This window comes from Penicillium angulare (assembly GCF_028827245.1).
Source record: "Penicillium angulare strain IBT 27051 chromosome Unknown utg000008l_segment0_segment0, whole genome shotgun sequence".
NCBI classification, from domain to species: Eukaryota; Fungi; Ascomycota; class Eurotiomycetes; order Eurotiales; family Aspergillaceae; genus Penicillium; species Penicillium angulare.
Window position 1 is genome coordinate 2,345,390 of NW_026623167.1, and position 13,287 is coordinate 2,358,676.

The 13,287-nt window shown below is 45.2% G+C and overlaps 5 protein-coding genes across 5 annotated transcripts; 3 read left to right on the forward strand and 2 right to left on the reverse strand.

Moving 5' to 3' along the window:
• Positions 1 to 25: 25 nt before the first annotated feature.
• N7478_011541 (chaperonin 10-like protein) lies at positions 26 to 930 on the reverse strand (the record flags this gene model as incomplete). The annotated part of the gene is made up of 2 exons (XM_056927755.1): positions 26 to 203; positions 263 to 930. 2 exons carry the CDS (start codon positions 928 to 930, stop codon positions 26 to 28), a joined length of 846 nt encoding a protein of 281 aa, XP_056774803.1.
• Positions 931 to 1,827: 897 nt separating this feature from the next.
• N7478_011542 (aldehyde dehydrogenase family protein) lies at positions 1,828 to 3,645 on the forward strand (the record flags this gene model as incomplete). Its single annotated transcript, XM_056927756.1, has 7 exons — positions 1,828 to 2,212; positions 2,264 to 2,345; positions 2,406 to 2,643; positions 2,708 to 2,853; positions 2,910 to 3,420; positions 3,473 to 3,538; positions 3,601 to 3,645. 7 exons carry the CDS (start codon positions 1,828 to 1,830, stop codon positions 3,643 to 3,645), a joined length of 1,473 nt encoding a protein of 490 aa, XP_056774804.1.
• A 909-nt stretch (positions 3,646 to 4,554) lies between these two features.
• N7478_011543 (general substrate transporter) lies at positions 4,555 to 6,425 on the forward strand (the record flags this gene model as incomplete). The annotated part of the gene is made up of 6 exons (XM_056927757.1): positions 4,555 to 4,599; positions 4,655 to 5,000; positions 5,053 to 5,133; positions 5,407 to 5,805; positions 5,863 to 5,989; positions 6,095 to 6,425. 6 exons carry the CDS (start codon positions 4,555 to 4,557, stop codon positions 6,423 to 6,425), a joined length of 1,329 nt encoding a protein of 442 aa, XP_056774805.1.
• A 407-nt stretch (positions 6,426 to 6,832) lies between these two features.
• Positions 6,833 to 9,776, reverse strand: N7478_011544 (putative extracellular exo-polygalacturonase; the record flags this gene model as incomplete). The annotated part of the gene is made up of 4 exons (XM_056927758.1): positions 6,833 to 7,438; positions 7,582 to 7,729; positions 8,515 to 9,437; positions 9,510 to 9,776. 4 exons carry the CDS (start codon positions 9,774 to 9,776, stop codon positions 6,833 to 6,835), a joined length of 1,944 nt encoding a protein of 647 aa, XP_056774806.1.
• Positions 9,777 to 10,604: 828 nt separating this feature from the next.
• N7478_011545 (uncharacterized protein) lies at positions 10,605 to 12,934 on the forward strand (the record flags this gene model as incomplete). The annotated part of the gene is made up of 4 exons (XM_056927759.1): positions 10,605 to 10,678; positions 10,982 to 11,024; positions 11,096 to 11,218; positions 11,306 to 12,934. The coding sequence occupies 4 exons, from the start codon at positions 10,605 to 10,607 to the stop codon at positions 12,932 to 12,934; spliced, it is 1,869 nt and encodes a 622-aa protein (XP_056774807.1).
• Positions 12,935 to 13,287: the final 353 nt, after the last annotated feature.

The window sequence follows — 13,287 nt, forward strand, 5'->3', positions numbered from 1 at the left end:
TAATTAAGAGATCTCTAACAGAAGATCATAGCGTGAAAAGCACTTTTCGTGCCTGGTGCTTTTCGAACATATCGTAGGCTGCGGGTGCCTCCCTAAGTGGCATTTTATGGCTGATGAAGCTGGACAGTTTGTCTTGGTGCTCGGTCAGGATTCTCAATGCTTCTCCGAATACTGGGCGCACAGCTGCTCGTCCCATGTTAAGACTTTTGATAGTTAGTGATGCTCCATGGCAATGAATATCTCAATGATATCATTAACTCACTCGATGTTCTTAGAATATGCCTCAAAAGCGTCAAACGGCAAGTCTGATTGATGAAAGCCAATGGATGAAATCACACCACAAGCTCTCACTAAGTCAAAGGCTAGTCTCATAGCGGCTCTGTTTCCAACATTTTCTACCACAGCATCCGCACCCCGCCCATCAGTAGCCGCTTTAATGATACTTACGATATCATCAACCCCGAGTGTCAAAGGTATAGCGCCCATGTTCCTAGCTTGTTCCAAGCGATCTGGAACTGAGTCGACTGCGTAAACTGTGCCAGCACCAAGAGCCACAGCCGTAAGTACACCACATATCCCAACTGGCCCACACCCCAAGCAGACCACAGTTACATCTTTAAGCTCCTGTCGTGTGTAATATAACTTAGGTGCGGATGGAACTGGTTTAAAGTTGAAAATGGTCTCAGCAGTCTCTGTATTCTGCATCAATTTTGTGAGAGCTTTCATAGTCCCGTAGTAGCCAGTAGGGAATATATCGCACATTAACATCATCAGATCATCGTCCACATCTTCGGGGATTGTTTCGAGCGTACTGTCGGCAAAAGGAATGCGGACATACTCAGCTTGGCCACCATCCAGTGCCATACTACCGAATGATGGTCCGTTTTGACATCGGTTTGTATAACCGTGCTTGCAGAACCAGCATTCCATGCTATGAAGCTGAGTACGACCTCTAAGAATAATGGAATATGTAGGAACATCTAGAGGGCACTCACCACATTGGCGAAAAGATAGACATCACTTTTTGACCAACTTTAAATTTATGAACGGCTGGTCCGACAGTCTCAATGACGCCTAGGAACTCATGACCCTGTTAAATCTACGTCAGCTTTACTATTACCATCTTTTCCCGTAAGCAGTCTTACCATTATATGTCCAGTGGTCGTTTTCTGGTGCCCACGATATGCATGTAAATCACTTCCACATAATCCTGCCAGCTGCACTTTCAAGATCGCGTCTCTCTCATCTTTAATAATTGGCTTAGGTCTCTCCTTCACAGTGATTTTGAAGGGGCCTTCGTAGACTGCAGCTTGCATCTTCTTCTTATTCTAATCGCAAGCGTGTTCTCGAATATTGTTTCCACTGATCAGATAATGTAGACAGGGACAGGAGAGGGATAATCGAGTGAAAAGAAGGAGAATAGTCATCAGTCTACATAATAATGTGATAAAGCCGTTCAATACTCGCTGGGCATGATTGCCTATTCCTGGGGTCCACCGGCTCTCGGGCTACTGAATGCGGGGATGTAGGCCGATAGTCTCGGCTTTTCGGATATTGAGGCCAGAGATCGGGGTAATCCCCGACCGAAGTAAATATGTCTCCGCATTCTTCCTCCTCCATCCGAGGTATTGAAATCCTACGCGCCTAGCATTGCGACACCGGAGTGTTCAGCAGAAGAAACATATTCCAAGGTAGGAGCTGAACATGCTACACTTTGGAAATGTGGATATTATCTTGCTGAGCCGACCCAGCCATCGTTGCTCCTTCGAATTGACTGACCACTGGCACAGGTTTCAAGTTTCCAACAGCCATAACAACTACTAAGATATGCCTTCCCCGCAACCAATTCCCTCCCCAGCGGAGCTACAGGATAAACTATACATCAACGGGGAATATGTCAAGGGAAAGTCCGGCGAGTGGTATACTTTGTATAACCCAAATGATGACCAAGTTATTTCAGATAAAATCCCAATTGCGGGAGAGGCAGACGTTGATGATGCCGTGAATGCCGCACAAGATGCTTTCTATGGGCCCTGGAGTAAATTCACTAGTGCCCAGAGAGGGGCATGCCTTCGAAAGCTAGCAGACATCCTGAATGAAGATGAACGCCTTGAGAAAATATTGACACTAGACGCCCTCAGCACTGGAAACCCGATTTCCATTATCCCCACTAGAGAGAAGAACTATATCATCGGCCAACTGAATTATTACGGTAAGTTCAGCCAAGCGTAATGTTGAATGCCAGTAATTAAATGACTCGAAGCGGGGTGGACCGACAAGATGCGAGGCGATTACTTTCCAGCCGATGATGGGTTTGTCAAACTCGTACGTCACGAGCCTCTTGGGTAAGAGCTTAGCCATTATTTATTAACTTTCGGGGATTGAGATATAACTGATAAAACCAGTGTATGCGCTGGGATTAATCCGTTTAATGCCCCCGTCGCCACGCTCATCATGAAAACCGCGCCATGCCTTGCCACTGGGAATGTGATGATTTTGAAACCCTCCGAAAACAGTCCATTGGGCTCCTTAGCCATTGCAGCACTTTTTGAAGCTGCTGGTTTTCCAAATGGAGTTTTTCAAGTCCTTACTGGCGCCGGACACACGGGTGCGATATTAGCGGAACACATGCGTATTCGCAAGGTATGTATCGCTAATTGTATTTTGAACGATTGTGAAGCATGATATACTAATAAAAAGCATGCAGATTAGCTTCACTGGGAGTGTTGCAACTGGCAAGAAAATTCAAATTGCTGCAGCAAAGAGCAACTTGAAGCGTGTGACTCTCGAGCTGGGTGGCAAAAGCCCTGCCCTAGTATTTGAAGATGCTGATTTGGATAATGCCTTAACATGGTAAATCTGATATTCCGATTTACTTAAGCTCAATATGCTAAAAGGTTTTCACACAGGACCGTTAATGCCATTCTTGCTCGGTCTGGTCAGGTTTGCGTGGCAGCATCCCGCATTTATGTCCAGAAATCTGTAGCAGAAGATTTTATCGAAAGGTATAAACAGCGTATGAAGGAGGCAGTGGCAAAAATGGGCAACCCCCTAGAAGAGTCTACATTGATTGGTCCGCTCGTTAATAAAGCCGCCTTTGAACGTGTTAACGGGATGATTGAGCGTGGCAGATTAGAAGCTGAGCTTGTTGTGGGAGGAGTCCGCCAAAGCGAACGAGGCTGCTTTGTCGAGCCCACCGTTTTCTTGAACCCGAAAGAGGGTGCTGAAATTTATAAAAATGAGATATTCGGCCCAGTGTCCGTTATCAAAACATTTGAAAATGAAGAGGAAGTGCTAGCGCTGGCGAACGACACCGAGTTTGGCCTCATGTCCGGGGTATTCACAAAGGACCTGAACAGAGCGCTCCGCATGTCAGCCCTCTTAGAGTCTGGGGTTGTTGGCGTTAACTGCGTCAGCTCTGTGAGCTATATCTCTAATCTTTATTTTATATCAGCTAATTGATGGTACTTAGATGAATGTCCAAGTACCTTTCGGTGGGAAGAAGGCATCCGGGATTGGGAGAGAGTTCGGAGAATACGTGAGTCTAACGATCTAGCAAAGTTGTGGTTACTGATGATAGATGCTGAATATTCTAAATAGGCTTTGCGATCGTTTACTGAGCCCAAAACCATTCTGATCAAGTAAGTTATTATCCCCAACATCAGAGCCGATGATGTATCATATTATTGACTTTGACTATGATTCAAGCATGAATATTTGATTGAGGAGCAAGATCATGACTATCTGAGACTGAAATGAGTTACTTTGCTCTAAATATGAATTTGAATTAATCCTTTATAAACTAAATTTAAGATCCGCTGTGATACTTCCTAAGGTTAAATGAGAAGCGATATCACTAGTAGCAACGCCGGTAGAAGTTCACATCATATTTTACTATACTTTATACAAAAGTTCATGTTCAGTCGCAATGTGATGCGCGATGGCCAACTTCAGTGATAAAGTCATACAAATGTCAAAAGCAAACCACGTAGCGTATTGATGCACATTTAGAAAGTGAACAATTAGATATTATTAGTATATCATTGGCTTTTATACAAAAATGGCCACTTTTTGTGGTATTTCCATAATACCCCAATTTAAACCATTAAAACACATAAGCAAATCTCGGGGCTAAGCTTTGAATTCTTCTAATAACAAAATAAATAAAATGGAAAAGTGATGCCATCGGCCTTTCGGGGCTCCTTGGCCGCGGCTCGGTCGTGTTTTCCGAAAACAAGACATGGAGCTAACCATGTTCCCCATGGGGTAGTAAATTGAGTTTCAAAAGTCGAGTGGTTCATCCAATTGTTGTGATGTGTCTACCTTGTGGGGATCTCGCGGAAATTCTACGGTATCTATGTCCTATCCAAAGAGATGTTACGACTTCGGCTGAGCTTGATTCAATCGCCAATCACTTAAAGTTATGCAAATGATAAAAAGACAGGATTGACCTATAAACCCTCTATAATTTTCTTCCTGAAGAATGTTGTACAGAAGCTACTTTTTTGCTCTCATTCACAGTTGCAGGGTCGTTGGTAAACTGAGATTTACACAATGGGGATTAACAGCGAGCGACATGTTGGAGCCTTCAATTTCGCTGTAAGCGAATCTGACTTCTTTCCAAATTCTGTCTTTCACCTAATGATTTTATTAGACTGTCTTGGCTTTATGTCTAGGAAGTTTAACCTATGGTTACTCGTTTAGTGTCACGTCAACCACACTAGGACAGTCTTCCTTCTTTAGCTACTTCAATCTTTCTGACAACGAATCTTCTCCTTCTTATGCTTTTACGAATCGAATCATTGGTGGCTTAAATGGCTGCTTTTCCGGTGGTGGCTTTCTCGGTGCTATATTTGGTGGTTGGGCCTGTGATGCCTTGGGTCGAAAGAAAACCCTCCTCGTTTGTACCCCAATTGGAGTTCTTGGAGGGGCGTTGCAAGGAGGATCTGTGAATATTGCAATGCTGCTTGCCGGTCGGCTGATTGGTGGATTTGCAGTTGGTAGGTCGCAGTTGCTCTCATATCTCACTTTAAAGCTAACTCGATCCATTAGGTGTGCTAATGGTCCTTGTTCCCCTTTTTCAATCCGAGATTGCGCCTCCCGCTACCCGAGGCTTTCTTGTTTCCCAACATGGTGAGCAATATAATTGAGTAACGTGCTAAAAACGATCAAGCTAATGAAAGTAGGGGTCCTTGTTGTTTTTGGTTACTCGGCAGCCGCCTGGATCGGATACGGTTGTTATTTTTCGACAATGCCTGCATTCCAGTGGCGCTTCCCGCTGTGCCTCCAGGCTTTTTGGCCGCTAGTTATGTTCATAATGACTCCTTTGCTTCCCGAGTCGCCTCGCTGGCGTGAGATCCCGATATAAATTTACCTTGTATAACTGATAATTAATTATCTATTTAGTTCTGATGCAAAATCGGCCCCGCGAGGCTTGGGAAGTATTGCAAAAACTCCACGATACAAAGAGCTCATCAGATCGATCGTCATTCGCCAAAATAGAGTTCTATCAAATCACCAAACAAGTCGCCGAGGACCAAGAAATGTCCAACTCGGAGACCGTTTGGACTCTGTTTACCAAGACCTCCTACCGAAAACGCATGATTTGTGCCTTTCTTGTGATGTTTGGCTCGGAATCAACTGGGATACTAGTGGTATATAACTACAGCGTTCTCCTGTATGAAGGTCTTGGTTTTACTGGAAGTATACCTTTACTATTAGCAGCTGCATACGTGACAGTTGCTTTCTGTGGAAATTATATCAGCTCCCTGTTGATCGATCGCATTGGCCGAAGGACCTCGCTTGGTATGTCAAAACCGCCAGAGATGAGAAAACCCAGTTTTTTAATTCTAACATATCTAGTTATTGGTATTTCCGGTTGTGGGATTAGTCTCATATTTGAAGCTGCGCTCTCAGCAACTTATGTTGGAACAACAAATCATGCTGGATTGAGTGCTGGCGTTTTCTTTCTTTTTCTCTACATTTCATTGTAAGTGCCAAAGTCTTATTTCCCTATCAGGACGACATATTTATTTGAAAATACTATATACAGCTATGGTTGCTTCGTGGATGCTGCAACCTATGTCTATTGCAGCGAGATCTTCCCAACTCATATCCGCTCCCGAGGGATGTCTTGGTCGCTTGCTATTTTGTTCCTTTCCACGGTCGCGTATCTGATACCGGCACCCACTGCTTTCGCGCAAGTAGGATGGAAGTACTACTTGCTTTTTATCCTCCTCACTGCCATACAAGCACCCTTACTTTGGATCATGCTCCCAGAGACAAAAGGCCTAGCACTTGAAGAAATTGGAGACAAGTTCGGTGACCATGTGGCTGTCCATATTACCCAACTAGCAACTAACCAGAAAGACGAGCTTGAGAAAATGTTTTTGGAAAGCACGGGGCCTGAGACTCGGAATGTTTAGACGCCTCAAGTCATCGCAGGAGTTGAGGATGGCGCAACCTCGGACGTCAAATTTGTGAACGATTAATTAGTAGTTACGGAGATGCGTCTTTACCAGAAGAGTAGCAATTTTATGTAAATTTCAGTCTGTCGTCAATCTGTCGCTGGCCTTTACGGGCCAGTAGTCTACCGAAAATGCCTTTGTACATACCTGAAGTAGTACGAGTCAGAATCAATGTTCTCGTCCCCTTTCTTTATTTCGATCTTTTATTTTAAGTTCAAGAAAGATGTGCAAGAAGGGGTACCTTCAGGGCTTTCGAAAGCAGGAAATCTAAGTCATTTATTCAATGATGTCCATAACTTATTATATGATTTCAGCTTTGTGACATGTTCAGAAGACGAATGCTTTTGCCATTCACTGAATATCTTTCACTCAAAAACCTTCTTTTCAGATTTCAAAGTGTTGAATACACCCTTATCATGCCCATAGATCAGCCGCGCGTTATAAAGTCTTTGGAGCCGGCGAACAAGATTGAGACTGCGATACCAGGCATTGTGGTCTCTTGCTAGTCCGCCGTGGGGATGTCCGAGTTCATAATTCTCCGCGACGTGAAACTGATCAGTGGTCCAAATGAAGGTACCATCCTTTTCAAGATTCACTTGCATCATACAAAGCCCGGGGGTATGGCCAGGCGCATGGTGAAGAGTGATGCCTTGGAAAAGGTCCAAGGTAGATTCGGTGAAAGTACTCCAATTAAGCTTCTCGAGGAGCATATAGTGTCCCAGATAAACGCCAAGATCAGCACCAGTTGCGATAGCCCAACATGCGTGCTTGAACTCTTCTTCATGAACATAGATAGGCACATCTGTATCTACAAAGTTCTCGAGTCCGCCAGCATGGTCGAGATGCAGATGGCCAATTACAACAGCCTTGATATCCTTGATGTCATAGCCAGCTGATTTAATGGCATTTGGAAGCTTTTGACCCTCTGAGTATTCAATCCGTGGAAATATATCTGTGAGCGGAGCTCCCCACTTCTGAAAAGAGAATTGAAGTTTTATCATTAGCTCGGGAGCACTTCAAAATGTTGAAGTCGGACTTTTGAATGATGATTCGGCATAACAATGTGCACCCAGGAACCACTGGCATGGATGTTAAGGCAATGGATTGAACCTACCACTTCAAGGTCTTCAGCACACCCAGTCTCGAATAGAATTAACCCAGCATGTGGATGTTCGATTAGTGCAGAAAGAACAACGAGATCGCGGCGTTTATTCTCTGGGTTAAGATCACTGAGCGTGCTTGTGTTGCCACCGCGAAAGATCCTAACAGCCATGTTAAATACCCATACAGTTTATTTTAATCATTTTCTATTTCACTGAACGTACCAAGACTCATCCGCCTGAAGTGTTCCAAGGTTCAAAATATGCATCTTTGTACCCAAAGGACATTTGAAAGATGGGATCGCTGCTGTGGCGAGCAAGGTGGAAGGATTGGCTTGACCAGACATGGCATCGATGTATCTACTTGGTCATATAACGATCGAACTGCAAATTCAACTTATTACTTATACTTCCGAGTACGCAGAGGGCGATGTTGAGATGAGCACCAGAAAGATGTCCTCAATAAAGTCTTTGATCTCCGCATATGACCTATCAGTAAACCCCGCTTTGGCCAATGCTCTGTGCAAACATCGGACTTCATCCCCGACGCGGAGATCTGGCCCGTGTGGGGCAGGATTGGCGTGTTGAGGCCATTTCATGGGGCACAGAGTTAGGCCTGGTGTCCTAGCATCGGTCGATTATGTTATCTCAAAATGACTGTATTATCAATATTGAAAAAAAAACTAGTAAATAAAAAGTTCCACACCAAAATAGGAATAAAAATTCACCACTGCTGGTGACAGATTGTATAATGCCAGCTGCTAAAGGCAAATCAACAACCCTCAAGCCCATGAACGCCTCCACTTGCAGTATATTTGCATGATCCTGTTCCCACAGTAGTTGAATTTTCGGGATACAGTGAAATGTTCTCGAAGTCAATGTTATAGCAAGGATGTATGTTCGAACAGGATACCGAGGCCACCTTTTGCGAGGTTGTGTCCACATACCCGGTGAAATTGACAAAGGCAACGTTTGAGATACTCATCTTACTCGTTCCAACATAGGAGCCATTGTCCCCACTGTCCTGGGTAATAGCAATCCCCGAGCTAGCACCTTCTATCTCGAAATTTGAGAAGAGAACATTGCTAATACTTCCCCAGCCTCCGCCCCTTGGAAGCCCGGCACTTTCATATGAACTTTGTGGAACAAGCCCGCCCATCCATGTTTTAATGTAGGCACCATTCTCCATGTCATTATTCCTGCGAATAACTTTCACATTGTCGATCACAATATTTGCCACACCAGAGTCCTCTAGATATTGCCCAAGGCTGCCAATTGCAATGCCATTTCCGCCATGGCAGGTGACATTACGAATGTCCACATTATATGATCGTGGCTTGATTGCTACACAGTCATCACCACCTTGGTATATCAAGTTCGTGAGTTGAACATTGTTGACATCCATCGTATCTGTTTTGCAAGGAGGTATATCAGTGTCGTGTAGACGGCCAATTTTGAATCTCCTACGTATGGTGCTCTTACCGAATCCATCTGTATTTTGCACCCAGTTCTCACCATATGGAGCATTGACGGCGGTCGCATTGCAGTTGATGTTATTGAACCGCATGTTTGTACCATTCATGATATTTAAGCTCCATAACTGCGGGTCCTTCACATAAAAGTCATCTACCTCGACTTGTGAGACGTTCCAGAATACGAACGGCATTGGACGGCCTGGCTGGGTATCGCCCTTCTCTGCTTCATACCAGACGTTGCCATTTCCATCAATACCGCCCGTACCATAGCCATTGATCTTGATGTCGTTTCCTGAGATGATGAATCCGGCATGGTGGTTTTGAAAGGCAATAGGATACGAGTTATTGCGCCAGTAGCTCAGGTCGTCGGAAAACTTGATATAATGTTCTTTTAGCTCACGTTTCAAGATAATTCAAAGCATTGAATTCCTTATGAACGATGCAGTTCCAGTCATTGAATCACGTACTGTCCATTTTCCACGCCATTCAATGGCCACGTCATTGAGGACTGGATTTAGGCGCGTGGCAATCCAGTATGACTGGTCTTCCGGGAAAACAACCGTACCCCCATTGTTGCACTTTTTAAATGCTTGGAGGATATTTGGGACGTCATCCAAATGGTGGCCCCTTGCCTTAACAACGCAGACATTTTCACTGCTCGGGACTGCATTGGTGGTAGTCAGGAGAGTGAGGCCAACCCCCAGTGTGAAAGCCAAGGACTCCAGAAGATGCATGATGCCAAAAAGGGACCAATCAAATATCAAAAGGGGTATGTAAATGATATATCATCCGAAGATCGAGGCGGACTCGAGGAAATACGAAACCCATTATAACACATTGTGAGCCTGAAGAAGATTGAAACTGGTTCACCTAGTCGGTCATCATTATGCCGAAACAATCTACATGTTGAGGAGAAAATGTGCGGGGAACAGCGCACAATGCTTCAAAATCGCCGGTTGGCGGTAACCCCTGGAAAGTTGTCCTGAATTTGTGAATTGTAGGGTAATCTTCCACCAATGAATCCGTGCCAGCTAGGGGATCGGATACCCCATCTCTCGGAGAGTAGACTCCTGGCAATTGTATTTGATCTTGTAGACGCGCTTAAGAAATTCCGGGGGTCCATGCTGGCTCGGACTGGTGTGCCATATGTACCTGAACGGGTTCTCAGAGAAATACGAATGAAACACGAAGATGACTGTCGTTTCATGTTCCAAGGTTGCCAACGCGTCTTGGTGCAGCCCGGTCTTATCGCGGACCGATTTCCGTTATTCCCTTATCGGATAATCAGATAAGGAACACGGGATTCATTCCGCGCATGTGATAAGCTTGAGATCGTCACGTGATCATCGCATCAATTGAATCACGAACATGCAAGTTGGATAACACGGGGACAACCGAATATATGTGGATCTGAAGTCATTTGAATTTCGCATTGACTAGTTGCTACGATACACAGGTTCCTTCCAAGATTGTTCACACCAATAACAACGCAAGAATCTATGTTGCGTGATGCGACAATAGTATGGCTCATACTGCAGACCCGAAAAATATCATTATTCATGATGTCGCCTTGCAATATTGGTGACCATATCTCCATTATATCAGCATTCAGAAGCTTGAAAAGGTTCAAGAACCGGTAGATCGTGCAAAAACCCCCACGTCTCCTCTCCTGTTCACCTCGGTATTGTGTCCGATCCCCGCCCGCATTACGTGGGTGATCTGCTTTATTAGCGTCGAGCTTCTCAGCGACCCCTCCGTACCACCATATTCAATCTGAACTTCTTTCTTTTTTGATGAAATTGATATTCGGAATTGTTTGATCGCCTTCACTCCCTTTCGACTCTACATTATACAGGAATTGGCAGCGACAATGTATGTTACCACAATGGCTGCTAAACATTTGATTTTCAAGATCTAAATTATTTGTGTCTTTCACCAGGGTTTATACAGCATCTTTTGCATTTTTTGAGGCGCTCTGGGAGGTAAGTACGAACGAACAAATTTTGTATATTCCAGTGGTACATCGTGCTAATCCATTTCGTACTGTCTTCAGGGGGGTGTTAGCCATGTTTTTGTCAACTTGGGATCCGACCACCCTTCCATTCTCGAAGCGATGGTAAAAGGTCAAAAGGAGAAGAGAGATCGCTTCCCCAGAATTATCACCTGTCCGAACGAAGTAAGTCTCATGTCGCCATTCCACCGCCAGGAAGCAGTGTTAGCAGCGGATGAGAGGAACCGTATGGATGGCTGAATTGTAATACAGATGGTGGCGCTGTCAATGGCAGATGGATATGCACGCCTTACCGGAGAAGCGCAGGCTGTCATAGTGCATGTCGATGTGGGAACTCAGGGATTGGGTGCTGCAGTTCATAACGCCTCCTGCGGCCGCGCCCCCGTATTGATATTTGCCGGTTTGTCGCCATTCACCATCGAAGGAGAAACCCGTGGATCGCGAACAGAATACATCCACTGGATACAAGATGTACCGGATCAGAAGCAAATTGTCGCTCAGTACTGTCGGTACTCTGCTGAGCTAAAGTCTGGCAAAAATATCAAGCAAATGGTGAACCGGGCCTTGCAATTTGCAACCAGCGATCCCAAGGGCCCAGTCTACCTGGTTGGGGCTCGAGAGGTGATGGAGGAGGATATTGAGCCATACCAATTGAATCAAAAAGTATGGGGCCCTGTTTCGCCTGCGGCTTTGCCCACAGATGGAGTTGAGTTCATCGCGTCAGAGCTTGCTGCTGCGAAAAGGCCACTTGTTGTGGTTGGATACACAGGCAGGAAAGCACAGGCTGTAACGGAACTAGTTACCCTGGCAAATCACTTCAAAGGCATTCGAGTGTTAGACACTGGTGGAAGCGACATGTGCTTTCCAGCAAATCATCCCGCCTGGCTGGGATTGCGATACCCGGGGCATGATCTCGTCAAATCTGCAGATCTCATCTTGGTGATAGATTGCGATGTGCCTTGGGTACCAACTCAGTTCAAGCCCTCTGACTCCGCAAAGATCATTCATATCGACGTTGACCCACTCAAGCAACAAATCCCAGTCTTTTACATCAACTCTATGGCTACATTTCGCGCTGACTCCACTACTGCGCTTAAACAAATTAATGACAACATAGCCACCAATGGTCGCCTTCAAAGTTTCATTGGTTCGAAAAGCAACATTGCCATGGGTCAGAAACGAGATGAGGAATATTTGAAATTGAAAAGTGGGATTGCTGATCTAGCTGTCACGCCCGAGGGTGGCGATCTTGCTCCTTTGAATGTTTCTTATTTGATGGCGCAAGTTCGTAACAATTGCCCTGCAGATGCTATCTGGGCAATTGAATCGGTAACTCTCACCCACCCGGTATCAGATCAAATAGCTGCGACCTTGCCTAACTCCTGGATTAATTGTGGAGGAGGGGGCTTGGGTTGGTCGGGTGGTGGTGCTTTAGGTATCAAGTTAGCCTCGGATGTGAAGAACGGGGGCCAAGGCAAGGGGAAATTTGTTGTCCAGGTCGTGGGCGACGGAACTTTCTTGTTCTCTGTGCCTGGATCCGTTTACTGGATTTCACGTCGATACAACATTCCAATCCTGACCATCGTGTTGAACAATAAAGGTTGGAATGCGCCACGGCGAAGTATGCTGTTGGTCCACCCCAACGGGGATGGATCGCAAGCAACAAATGAAGAATTGAACATCTCCTTCGCCCCAACCCCGGACTATGCTGGTATCGCCAAGGCCGCTGCTGGTGGGGAGGTTTGGGCTGGTCGTGCTTCCACCGTCGCTGAATTGGCGAAGAGTTTACCTGACGCAATTCAGAGTGTTATGGATGGAAGGGGTGCAGTTTTAGAGGCACAATTAGATGGGACCTTGGGAAAATACGTTGATAAGCAGTGAAATAAACGTGGTTGCCCTTATGTATGCCTTCAATAGATATGCAGGGGCATTCCTCCATATATGTAGCCACAGGGCTATCTTAGTAATTTTTTCTTCTTCTTTTCCCTCCTTTAAAATATTACCCTGGAGAGAAATCATACAAGGTTGCAAGCTGTCATGGTCATCTCTTAATCCGTGGCCGTCACTTGAACGTTTCTCCTCCGGTATATTACCTCTTCGGGTCGCTGCGGGTCTACTACCCCGTGAAAGTGTGGGGAGCCGAGCGGAGCGAGTATGTGAAAATCTTAAACTCAACCAGTTCTTCAAACGAGATGATGACTATTGACTATAGGCCACCAATTGGGAAGGGAGCG